Source organism: Vitis vinifera, chromosome 7, assembly GCF_030704535.1.
Source record: "Vitis vinifera cultivar Pinot Noir 40024 chromosome 7, ASM3070453v1".
NCBI lineage: Eukaryota > Viridiplantae > Streptophyta > Magnoliopsida > Vitales > Vitaceae > Vitis > Vitis vinifera.
In genome coordinates this window covers 14,384,674-14,397,057 of record NC_081811.1, presented here as the reverse complement: position 1 = coordinate 14,397,057, position 12,384 = coordinate 14,384,674, and the positions used below count along the sequence as shown (strand labels likewise).

Here is a 12,384-nt window from a genome sequence, read left to right as displayed (position 1 = left end):
CATTTGAAAATCATGAAGATTGGCTTCTACCCTCACCTTTATTAGTCTTGTTGATTACTGAGAAAATTTTACTTTGTGATTTTGTTTTATTTTGGGTTGCCTATATTTGATCTTTGCGAATTGTTTTTTTGTGAATAATGTCTTTCTCTTTAAAATAAAATACTTTTCTCAAAATGTTCCTTATAAAAATCCATTTTAAAAATTCATTTAGAGTCCTTAGAATCAAAAATCTCATTTTCTTAAAATAATATGCAACCAATTTTTTTTATCAGTTTGCATCTTTCTTGGTTTTTTTAATGAAAATTTTGGTTTTAAATCAAACACAAATCCAAGCTTTTGGTCCCTATATGTGGTTCATTATTCATGGTGGCCTAGTTATAGATATGTATATTAAACTTCATTCCTTTAACTTTTAAAAGCTGACATCACATATAATACCCTCATTAACAAGGACATTCCCCCCTCAAGATGGAACATATAAATTTTCATTGCTTAGCTTGGAATTGAAAGCCGAAAATAGGTTTTTGCACAGAGATGAAGCAATATCACTTCCCCTGTGGTTTTGTTGGTTTTTAACCTTCTTAGTTGGTGGTGAGGTTATTGTTATTACCTTTATTGGATCTTGGTATCATTTCTGGAAATGGAACAGTTACTATAGTTGAATTTCTGAATAAGTTGAATTTTAACTTTTATACTCAGACTTTCAATGAATTTTTATCAGAGAGTTGAAACCCGGTGCTAGACCAATTGCCTGCACGGAACATGATGACGTTGTTGTATGTGCTGCAGATGATCGTCTAACAGCATTTAAATCTTTTGAAGTTTCTCTAAGATTTTGGATTAAGGTATTATATATCGCTTTGAATATTTGTGATGTAAGAGCTACACATCTTTTAGAGGTTGTTTTGGTCTCAGCTTTTGCTATTTTGTTTAGGTAAAATGAAACTAATGGTCAGAAGTACTTTCTGATGAAGAGTAAAAAGTAGTTATGATGCAAGAAGTGTGAGCTCCTCGTACCATCACCCCGGTTGAGACCTTGTGGTTTTCCATGAAATTTCCCACATTTTTCTTTGGTGTGATATGTTTTCTTGCTGTACGAGCACTTCTTCATCAACTCCTGTCTTCCTTGCTCCATGTTAACATTATGATTTGTACCATTTGGTTTGGCTCCTCCACTTGGTTTCTTTACAATCATGGTTTATCCATCCACTAGTGGTGTACCAAGCATCACCTATAGACCCCAAAGTTTGTTCCAATTTTATTTTTACATTAATTTTTGAGCCCACAACATTTTATCATCCTTTAAAGGATCAGCACACATGGCAGAGAAGAGGTGACCTTGTACTGGCTGTCCAAAAGGTGACATGAGGGACCCATTTGAAATCTGCTATCATGAACACCCTACACCCTCTTTTTTCTTATTTAAGAAAAAGAAAAACACTGAAATAGAAGTAGGAGCGTGCGTGTGAGTGTCAGCTCACATGGTAGAAAAGATGTGGCCCTTTTACTGTTTCTCCATTTAACTTAAAGGTTACACTGAACAAAAATAAGAAGTTTAGGATATCAAACACTAGCTGCCCATTTGGAAAAAAATGACTGTTTCAAGTCCATTTGGCAGCCATTGCGGGACTAAAACAAAAAAATTACCTTACCCAATAAAATGGTAATTTATTTCAATTTGGACCATAATTCTCATTCCTACTATATATTTATTTATATTTGGAATCATCAGTTGTAGCAGCCTTGCTTCATCTACAACCTAAACATGGTGATGGTGTTACAATGCAAAATTCACCAATCCTTCTTCAAACTTTTTTGAGTTTTCCCTTGACAATGCTGTGATGAAAAGTCCAAGAAAGCCCAATGAAAAGGAACAGAAATGCTCACCCTTCTCTCAACTCTCAACTGCTGGTCCCCACCCAAAATCTATGCCCATACTTTCCAAGCAATATCCTTAATTAGTCTGGTAGGCGAAGAAGACTGGGCTCCAAAAGGATGCTGTGAGATATCTGGAAGATCACCCATGACATTTTCAACGTACTGTGCGGTTGAAGGCCGAAAGATAAACACAAAGCAAGAAAGCATGGACATGAGAAACTTGGAATAGGAGAAATGGAAAGCAGCATGTGCCTTAGCAGTGCAATTTTGTCTCTGTGTTTGTCATGTATGTGGTTGGGAGTAGTGCCTTCCATTTCTAGTGCACAGACAGACACCATCAAACCTGGGGAAGAGCTTCAATTCTCGGAAAAATTACTGGTTTCTGCAAAAGGGACTTTTACTCTAGGCTTCTTCAGCCTGGAATCTGGCAGTTATTTAGGAATATGGTACACAACTGATGATTATCACAAGAAAGTTTGGGTTGCTAACAGAGACAAGGCTATATCCGGCACCGATGCAAATCTCACGCTGGATGCCGATGGCAAATTGATGATCACGCATAGTGGGGGTGATCCAATTGTCCTGAATTCCAATCAAGCAGCCAGAAACTCAACAGCTACTCTGCTTGATTCTGGAAATTTTGTTTTGGAAGAGTTCAATTCGGATGGATCTCTGAAGGAGAAACTATGGGCGAGTTTCGATAATCCTACAGACACCCTCCTGCCTGGGATGAAACTAGGCATCAACTTGAAAACCGGGCGAAACTGGTCACTTGCTTCATGGATAAGCGAACAAGTGCCTGCTCCTGGGACTTTTACTCTGGAATGGAATGGCACACAATTGGTGATGAAACGCCGAGGGGGCACCTACTGGAGCAGTGGAACCTTGAAAGATAGGAGCTTTGAGTTCATTCCTTGGTTGATGAGCTCTGACACTTTCAATAACATCTACAGTTTTAACAGTGTTTCGAATGCAAACGAGATTTACTTTAGCTATTCAGTTCCAGAAGGAGTTGTTTCAGACTGGGTATTGACCTCGGAAGGGGGACTTTTTGACACTAGTAGACCCGTATTTGTGCTGGACGATCAGTGCGCTAGGTATGAAGAATATCCAGGGTGTGCAGTGCAAAACCCACCCACTTGCAGGTCTAGAAAAGACGGATTCATGAAGCAATCGGTTCTCATATCAGGATCACCATCATCAATAAAAGAAAAATCGAGCTTGGGCCTTAGGGATTGTAAGGCTTTATGCTGGAATGATTGTTCTTGTACTGCTTATAATAGTTTATACACTAACGGAACTGGATGTCGGTTTTGGAGTACAAAATTTGCACAAGCCCTCAAGGATGACGCAAATCAGGAGGAGCTCTATGTTTTATCCTCATCACGAGTTACGGGTAAGAGTCTCTCTATATTTTTGCATTCCTGAAAGTAACCAAAGCAAAGTAGTTGATGAATCCAACATTTTTATTGAATTTACAACCCTAATAGGTGATCAAAAATTCAAAATACCATTAGAGGAGCTATATCATGACCATAAAAGACCCTCCTTCACTCAGTTCTGCTCTAACCACAAAATTTATCAACTTCTATCTATGCAGGGAGCAGTTGGTGGATATGGGTCATTATTGCAGGAGTGGTACTTGTGGTCTTGTTGGTACTTGTGGTCTTGTTACTTACGGGCTCCTTATACTATTCAAGGAGAAAATTCAGAGGTAGTATTTTATTTGAACTTTTGTTGATGATAGTAATGCCATTTGTTAATGGGTTGGATTGAACTTGTGACTTGTGGTATAACAGGGGAGAGAGAAATGGAGGAAGCTGCGCTGCTTGAATTGACAACTTCAAACAGCTTTAGTGATTCAAAAGATGTTGAACATGATGGAAAGAGGGGGGCTCATGATCTTAAACTGTTCAGTTTTGATTCTATTGTGGCTGCCACGAATAACTTTTCATCTGAAAATAAACTTGGAGAGGGTGGTTTTGGCCAGGTTTATAAAGTAAATATTATTATTTCATTAATCCATGGCATGTAATAGGAATAGGACATTCTTTGTTTTAAGTACCCCAATTAAAGCTTCCTTTTGGATTGTGGATTGTGGATTGTGGATTATTTTTGCAGGGGAAATTACCTGAGGGGCAAGAAATAGCAGTGAAGAGACTTTCAAGGGGCTCCAGCCAAGGATTGGTGGAGTTTAAAAATGAGATTAGACTGATCGTCAAACTCCAACACATGAATCTTGTTAGACTTCTGGGTTGCTGCATCAAGGGAGAAGAAAAGATGTTAATCTATGAGTTCATGCCCAACAAAAGCTTGGACTTCTTCCTCTTTGGTTTGAATACTTCCCTTTTTTTCTTCCTTTTATCTGCATGACTTTTCCTTATGTTCTTATCTTTTTTTTTTTGCTTGAAACAATTTACTAGCTGTGTGTTGTGTTCACCCAAATTTTCAGATCCTGCTAGAAGAAAGATATTGGACTGGAAAAGACGTCACAATATCATTGAGGGGATTGCACAAGGACTTCTTTACTTGCATAAATATTCAAGACTAAGAATTATTCATAGAGATCTAAAAGCAAGTAACATCCTACTTGATCATGACTTGAACCCGAAAATTTCTGATTTTGGCATGGCCAGAACTTTTGGGCGAAATGCATCGGAAGCAAATACAAATAGGATAGTTGGAACATAGTAAGCATGACTTTTCTTTATCTATCAACTTTCTTTTTCAGTCTAATGTACTAAACCTTCTACTATGGATGCAGTGGTTACATGCCACCCGAGTATGCCATGGAAGGAATTTTCTCGGTGAAATCAGATGTTTATAGCTTTGGGGTCCTACTGTTGGAGATTGTGAGCGGCCGAAAGAACAAAAGCTTTCATCATAACCACGGTGCCTTTGCCATAAACCTGGCAGTATACGTGAGTATGCTATATCTCATATTTGTCTCTACATTATTTTCAACAGCACCCGGTGTATCCTTCCAAAATTTTCATACTAACCTCATAAGTAAATCAACCCTAAATGAACTGGAAACAGGCTTGGGATCTATGGAAAGAAGGTACTAGCTTGGAGCTAGTGGATCCAATGCTGGAGGATTCCTACTCAACAACCCAAATGTTGAGATGCATTCATATTGCTCTCTTGTGCGTACAGGAGAGCGCAGCAGATAGGCCTACAATGTCAGCTGTTATCTCCATGCTCACCAACGAAACTGTGCCCCTACCAAACCCAAATCTACCCGCATTTTCCACTCATCATAAAGTGTCAGAGCTAGATTCACACAAAGGCAGGCCAGAGAGTTGTTCTGGATATGTAACTATTTCAGAGACGGAAGGTCGGTAAAGAAGAGAATTTCAAGGGGTGACAGGAAACCTAGAGACCAGAAGTTGTTGTCCTAACCTATCAGCAATTTGTCTAGATTGATTTGTATTGCCACCATAGATTTATTAGATATAGAGTCAACTAGGTTTCCCTCAAGGTAATCTTTTTCAAAGCACAACAGAAGCTGATTTGGTATCATTTGAAACATAGTTTGAACCTATAGCCTGCAGCTCTATTTGCCTTTTTTTCTAGGAAATTTATCTAACCATACACTAAATACCAAAATTTTGCCTTTTAGAAACTTTGTTTTTTACTTTTGAAATTTAGTGGATTTTGGGGAAAATAAATGTTTTTCCATACACTGTAATAATAATGTTGAGACCCTTCCAAAAATGCCCACTTTGACAGCTCTCCTAGTTGGATCACCCACTTGGAAAAGTCACGTAAGCAAGGTCCAAGTCAGCCACCTACTAAAGCTGATGACAAGGCTCATGTACATGTCATCATCAAACTAGACACTTCACATGAATTGATTTTTTAAAACATATTTACCCCCAAATGTCTTCTTCTCTCTTCAACCAAACCCTAACACCAAAAACCCATGTTCTTTCTTCTTCGGTCACAAGCACAACCCATCACAAGGCGGAATGATCCATAAAAAATCCGGTAGCTTCTCAATTTGTCATAACCCATCAACCCCAAACGAACCTCCAAACATGATCCCTTATTTTATTTCTCCTCCATCACCATAAGAAAGACGACATCATCATTTTCCCACCAAACATCAATTCGAAAACAAAAGTCCAAGTGTGAAACCCCTAACAAAGCCTAGGTAGACAAATAACCTCTTTCCTTCTTCTCATTTCAACATCGACAAAGTCATTTCTTCCCTGCCTATACTTCCTCTTTTGCTTTTACGTTGAAAAAGAGAAAGAAAGCAATTGAGAGAAAGAGGGAACAAAGCAATGAAATATTGTAGTTGCATTTAACTTATAAAGTAAGGGTTTTTCCAGATAATATATGTATTTTATTAAATTTTATAATAACTATTTATTTTGATTTGTCATTTTGATTCTTTGAGATTTGAATATTGTTATAGTTATGTGATTTTTGGAATGTTGTGATTTAAACTTGATTACATTGCATATTTGTACATGTTGAATGTTCATTAATATTATTCAATTTTATATTTTAATTTATTTAGGGTTTATTTGAAATGAAATATGGTTTAAAATTTGATAAATGATAAGAAAATGAAATGGTGGTAAACTATATTGATTTTGTTTTATTTTCTGAATTGTTGTGTTTGTGTTGTATATGGTTGTTGGGAAGAATATAGAAAAGAGAAGAAAAATATGACTATTGAATGAGAAGGGAATACAATTTTTATATGGGATTCAAGATGTTTTGTTGTTTAATGTTGTTTATATGGGATTCTAAAATGAGTAGGTTGAGTTTTTTTATATAGTTGTTAATTGGTGAATTTAATGCATAGGAAAAGAATTCATGTTTAGTCATGAGTAGATGAGTACGAATTTTAAAAATGATTGGGAGTAAAGTTTGAATAAATTTCTTCATAAAAGTTTTGAATTTGTAATGAATGAGGGTTGAATTGAAAAAGAAAATAAAACAAATGTAGTAAAGCAGACATGAATTTATGTTGGAATTAGGGAAAATAGTAGTGGAGCCTTAGGTGGAAATCTGATGCTCACAACCACAAATATGAAATTTGTTTTGTTTATATGTGTGTAATGGTCATAATAGGGGTCTACCCTTGGATGAAGGTGTTGATCGTAATTCAGGTAATGACATTTGGATGAAATAATTGTTTTTGTAAGAGGTTGCAGTAAGTAATTAGAGGTTAACCCATTTGTTTGGAGGTAGGCCCTTAGTTGTAAACATTGTTGTGGTCTAATCTAGGGAGTAGACAAAATAAAGAAAGACCTATTGTTTCAGGGGTTGGCCCGAAGACAGGGCCATTAGCACAATTTAGCTTGAAAAGTTACAAAAACAATGGTTGGGCCATGAATTGAGAGGTTCACTTCCCAACTTATATAACATAACAAATTACTACCAAATAAAATAGAATAATTGCATTGTTTAATGTTAAGTATACTCTATGCAAGTCCATATTTACAACATTAATTGAAGACCATGAAATGTAAATGAAGCTCACTTGTAAAGTTCCAAAGATAAATGATGTATGAATATATGATGGTCATAAGCATGATAATCAGTTTTGTTATAAGTAATTTGGTTTAGGCAGTGTTATTAAAAAATTAGTTAATTGTTTCAACTTGACTAAAGGTTCATGTTTCTAAACAGGGGCTACACATGATCGAGTATCATTTAAATGGATCCAAGTAATACAATTTACTATTATCTGTAGATTGGAAGAGAGCTAGTAAGGGGTGAACATGGCAGTGTGGAATATATGGGTGGGAGACGAGAGAGTATAATGTTAGAACGATCAATGACATATAATGATTCAAGGATTTGTGGGAAAATGAGCATCGATATAGTGGGACCAACATTTTCGTACACTCTCCCATTTGATCTATATGCACTTCAACCATTGAAAAATGATGAAGACTTGACAAACATGTTTCAGTTTAGTGACCAATCCACACGTGTATATATGTTTAGCATCAACAGTTGAAGGTGATGAAACAGTTGAGAATGGAGGACAAAGGTAAGTTATATCAAAAGAATATCTAATCTTAAATGATTTCGTGTATTTATTTATTTATTAATATTTATGCTTATTCATTAGATGATAAGTTGATAAATAAACATATTTATAATGCAGATTGAACGAAACAATGGTAGGGTCAAACTCACTGGTCCCATATTCAATAAGGGATGTTGATATTAATTAGAATGCAATCACGAGGGTTTCATCAAAGATGTGTTGAATCACATGTGGGTACACTAGAGTCGAGTCATTTTGAGAGTGCAATATTGGGTAGTGGGCATACCTTCTCAATTGCAAATGACTTTTGAGATGCAATATATCTCATGTCAATAGGAAACCATTTTAGATATAAGTTTAGGAGGAATTGTCTTAAGCATATGACTGTAATATGTGTTGTTGAAGGATGCCCTTGGAAAGTAACTACTCGTGTTGTTGGGAGAACAAAAATAGTTCAGGTGCATACATTTATAAGTGAACATAACCACTCTTTAGAAGATGTGTCAGTTTTTGAACCAATAGTTCGTTGTAATCGAGACACAACTATGATTGATGATGTTATTCATTCAAATCCAAATTACTTGTCTCATCAAATATGTAAAGACTTTCATCGACAATACAGAATGCAATTGAATTATTGTCAAGCATGGAACTTGAAAGAGAAGGCTAAAGAACGAATCAATGGCGTGCCCCAATGCTCATATAAGTTGTTGCCTTGATTGTGTACAAGGCTTATTGAAACAAATCCAGGGACGATTTTTTAATATAGATGTTCGGGTGATGGTCATTTCATCCAATTGTTTGTTGCCCTTTCAATGTCAATACATGGGTTTAAAACAGGGTGTCGGCCTATTATATCAACAGATTCATCCCACATGAGTGAGCCATACAAGGGTGCTTTATTTTTAGCTTCTTTGTATGATGCTAATAATGTCATGTTTCCACTTGCTTATTGCTTATTTAGCTCCAAGAATTACAAGGATTGGCTTTGGTTCTTAGAAAAATTGAAGATGGTCATAGGTAAAAGAGAGGTTATAATAATATCTAATAGGGACCAAGGAATTATCAGTAGTGTTTCAGAGGTATTCGACAATGAAAATCTTGCACATTGCTATCATCACATTAAAGAAAACTTAAGTAGCTTACTAACAAAGTTGAACATTAAATGGAGGAAAATAAAGGAAAATGTTTTGCAAATGCTCGATTCTATCGCCTATGCTAGGTTAGATTGTGATTATTAGGTTACAATGGATACTTTAAGGACATTTAATCATGATTCGGCAAAGTGGGTTGAAAAAAATAACCCTCAACATTGGGCAATCTCTAAATTTAAGAAGATGCATTGGGATAAGATGACAAACAATCTAGCTGAGTCTTTCAATTCTTAGTTAAGACATGAATGACACCATAACATTTGTGTTTTCTTCATTGAGCATATGGATAAGTTAGGATCTCTTTTAGTCAAGCACAAAAATGGACTTGTAAAATGGAATGGGTACATTAGTCCTAAAACATAAGAAAATATTGCATTGAACATTGCAAAAGGTGAAAATTATATCACTTATTTACACTTGGGTAGTTCGATGAAAGTATCCAATGGAAAAGCATTCTTAGAAGTGGACTTAATGGAGCGAACTTTCACATACAAAGCATGGCAAATGTCTGGAATTCCATGTGATCACACCTGTGCAGCTATACGGCGAATGGGTTTGATGTATCTGATTATGTTGATGACTAGTATAGGTACAATTTGCAAGATAATATATACTTTGGAAGCATGCGTACTTTAGTAATGCATAAGATGCCAATGATTGATGAAGATGGAACCGTTCGTGATGCCTTGGGTCATACTTATCCCTTTCTTAATCTTCAAACCACAAAGCAACCTCCTAGAAAACCTAAGAAACATCAAATCGAGTCTCAATTCATGTAAAAAGAAAAAAAAAACGGTTCATTGTTCTCGTTGTAATGAGCTTGGGCATAATCGTGCGACATGCACCAACCCATTGTCATAACTATTTAATTAAACTTCATAATGTAACATCGACTTTATATTAGTGTGTAATAATTTGGTAATCTTCGTTGTTGTTTCTCATATTATAAGCAATGACTAATTTATTGGATTTGTAGTGTTCGGTGTACACATATTGTGATTGTATGTTGTTCTTCAATATTATGGGATCTGTTACATGATAATATAATTGTAATAACAAAATGTGTACCTTGGTGATGATTGTTCGAAGATGCCATTAAAGTCACATAGATTCACATGGTGTTCTTGGCAAAAAAACAGATTGTTAACTAGTGGGCATAATCGTGGTCAACCTTTTTTCACATGTATGGGTTGTCGCTTTTTGGTTGATGACCCTTAATCATATTATTTAGTTTTGTGTGAAGTGGTCAGTAGCCAACCCTTAGATCATAGGCAGTCCTATCATTTTTCTTATTTAAAATTGGCTTTGTGTTATGTGAGGAGTCGGTAAAAAGGAGGTTGACTCATTGACACCATGGGAAGGCATTCGAACGTTTACACTATACACTTAGAATTAATGGACTTTTATACCATAACATTAGTTTGGTATGTTATGTGCAGAAGTCAATCTAGGGGCGCACCCTCCATTTCAGAGGCATGCCTATATGTGAATGACATTATATTACCCTACTATATGCAGAAGGCAAAGTAGGGGTGCACCCTTTGTTGCATAGGCATGGGTATGATAACATTATTTTGGTATGTTATATGCAGTACACAAACTAGAAGCACACCCTTGAATTTAGAGGCATGCCTATTAGTGAAACCATTATATTGGTAGGCTATGTGCAGTAGTCAACCTAATGGCACAACCTTCATGGAAGACGCATGAATGTGGGTGAAAAACTTGATTTTGTTAAGCTATGTGCAGTAGGAAAAAGATAGGATGACTCTCTATCGAAGGCATGCCTTCAAGATGACTAGATTTGAGGTGTGGGTTGGACAATAAGGCAAATGGAGGCTTGTCGATAGCTTGAAAGGTTGGCCCTTGACATTCATATGAAATCAACAACCACTAAAGGAATAAATGAACAAAAGTTATGCATTATCAAATGTTTGGTAGAGACCATATGTTCTAATGTTTAGCACAATAATGTCATACCATCTAGTGTTAATGAAGTTTAGTTGTATTTTTTAAAATCTAAATAAGGCATTAATAATAATGACAATAGGTGTGAATGTGACAATTGTTATAGTTAATTAATTTTGGCAAGGTTAGTTACAAACACTGTTGTAAGCAATTAAATACCTAATGGGGTCCAAAAAGGGGATTAAAATAATTTATGCTTATTTTATAAATGATGTAAGTCTTTTTGTAAGGAATATACGTATTATTGCACATATTAACGTACACACACACACACACATATAGATGTATTAAAGTAAGAGGGCATGAGGTCTCGGATTGATGTTAAAAAAATGTACAATACTTTATTAAAGTTAATAAAGAACGGATTGATCTTAAAGATATATTAAACATTGTGATGATGTTACGAGGGTTTGAAACTCCGTTAAATGGTGGTGAATGACTTCCCATCAGTTCTTATGGGTTCTCGGTAGCATGAGGCCTTGAAATACCAAATTTTCTTACAAATGTACCAAATTTTATAAAATAAAATAAAAAATGTACCAAAAGTTGTAAATGATGTAGCAAAATTTGTCAAGGATGTATCAAGGGTTTAAAAGTTTGTTCAAGAGTAGTGAACAACCTTTCATTAATTAACACAGATCCCTAAATGAAATAATGGACCATAGGTGATAAGATGGGTGTTTCAGTGGCAATAAGATTAGATGTACCAAATTTTATAAGGGGTCTCGACAATAATAGGAACAGATGTACCAAATTTTATGAAGAATGTATCAAATTTTGTGAATGATGTACCAAGGGTTCCAACGTGCGTTCAGATGTGGGGATCAACCCCCAAGCACTTTCTTATGGGTTCTCAAATGAAATTATGGACCCTAGGTGATAAGATGGGGGTCCCATAAGCAATAGGATGAGATATACCAAATTTTATAAAGGATGTACCAAATTTTGTGAAGAATGTACAAAGGGTTCCAAAGTGCACTCAGAGGTGGGGATCGACCCCTAATCACATCCTTATGGATTCCCAAATGAAATTATGAACCATCTATGTCCAAATAGGGGTCTTGAAAGCAATAGGATTGGATGTACCAAATTTTGTAAAGCATGTACTAGATTTTGTAAAAGATGTACCAAGGGTTCCAAAGTGCATTTCGAGGTGGGGATCGACCACCAATCACTTCTTTATGGGTTCCCAAATGAAATTATGGACCCTATGTGATAAGATGGGGGTCCCGAAAGAAATAGGATGAGATGTACCAAATTTTACAAAGGATGCACCAAATTTTGTAAAAAAATGTACCAAATTTTGTGAAGAATGTACAAAGGGTTTCAAAGTGCATTCTGAGGAGGGGATCAACCCCCAATCATTTT

General features: G+C 35.9%; 1 protein-coding gene across 3 annotated transcripts; it reads left to right on the top strand.

Moving 5' to 3' along the window:
• Window positions 1–1,737: 1,737 nt before the first annotated feature.
• On the top strand, window positions 1,738–8,538 carry LOC100253540 (G-type lectin S-receptor-like serine/threonine-protein kinase At1g67520). 3 transcript variants are annotated; one of them, XR_002030445.2, is made up of 8 exons: window positions 1,738–3,274; window positions 3,479–3,592; window positions 3,678–3,877; window positions 4,000–4,210; window positions 4,331–4,568; window positions 4,643–4,799; window positions 7,528–7,894; window positions 8,012–8,538. XR_002030445.2 is itself a non-coding variant. In XM_019221104.2 (7 exons), exons 1-7 carry the CDS (start codon window positions 2,113–2,115, stop codon window positions 7,567–7,569), a joined length of 2,124 nt encoding a protein of 707 aa, XP_019076649.1. In that variant the 5' UTR covers window positions 1,950–2,112; the 3' UTR covers window positions 7,570–8,538. The 3 variants fall into 3 exon arrangements, 2 of the variants coding, with proteins under 2 accessions (XP_019076649.1, XP_019076647.1); XM_019221104.2 differs by having other exon boundaries at window positions 1,950–3,274; window positions 7,528–8,538; XM_019221102.2 differs by lacking the exons at window positions 7,528–7,894; window positions 8,012–8,538 and adding an exon at window positions 4,918–5,458 and having other exon boundaries at window positions 1,950–3,274.
• Window positions 8,539–12,384: the final 3,846 nt, after the last annotated feature.

Excerpts from the sequence above, each read along its gene's own strand:
- LOC100253540 (XM_019221102.2), top strand. The coding sequence starts at position 2,113 with ATGGAAAGCAGCATGTGCCTTAGCAGTGCAATTTTGTCTCTGTGTTTG. Across the intron at positions 4,569-4,642 it reads AATAGGATAGTTGGAACATA|TGGTTACATGCCACCCGAGT; the intron begins GTAAGCATGACT and ends CTATGGATGCAG. Across the intron at positions 4,800-4,917 it reads CCATAAACCTGGCAGTATAC|GCTTGGGATCTATGGAAAGA; the intron begins GTGAGTATGCTA and ends AACTGGAAACAG.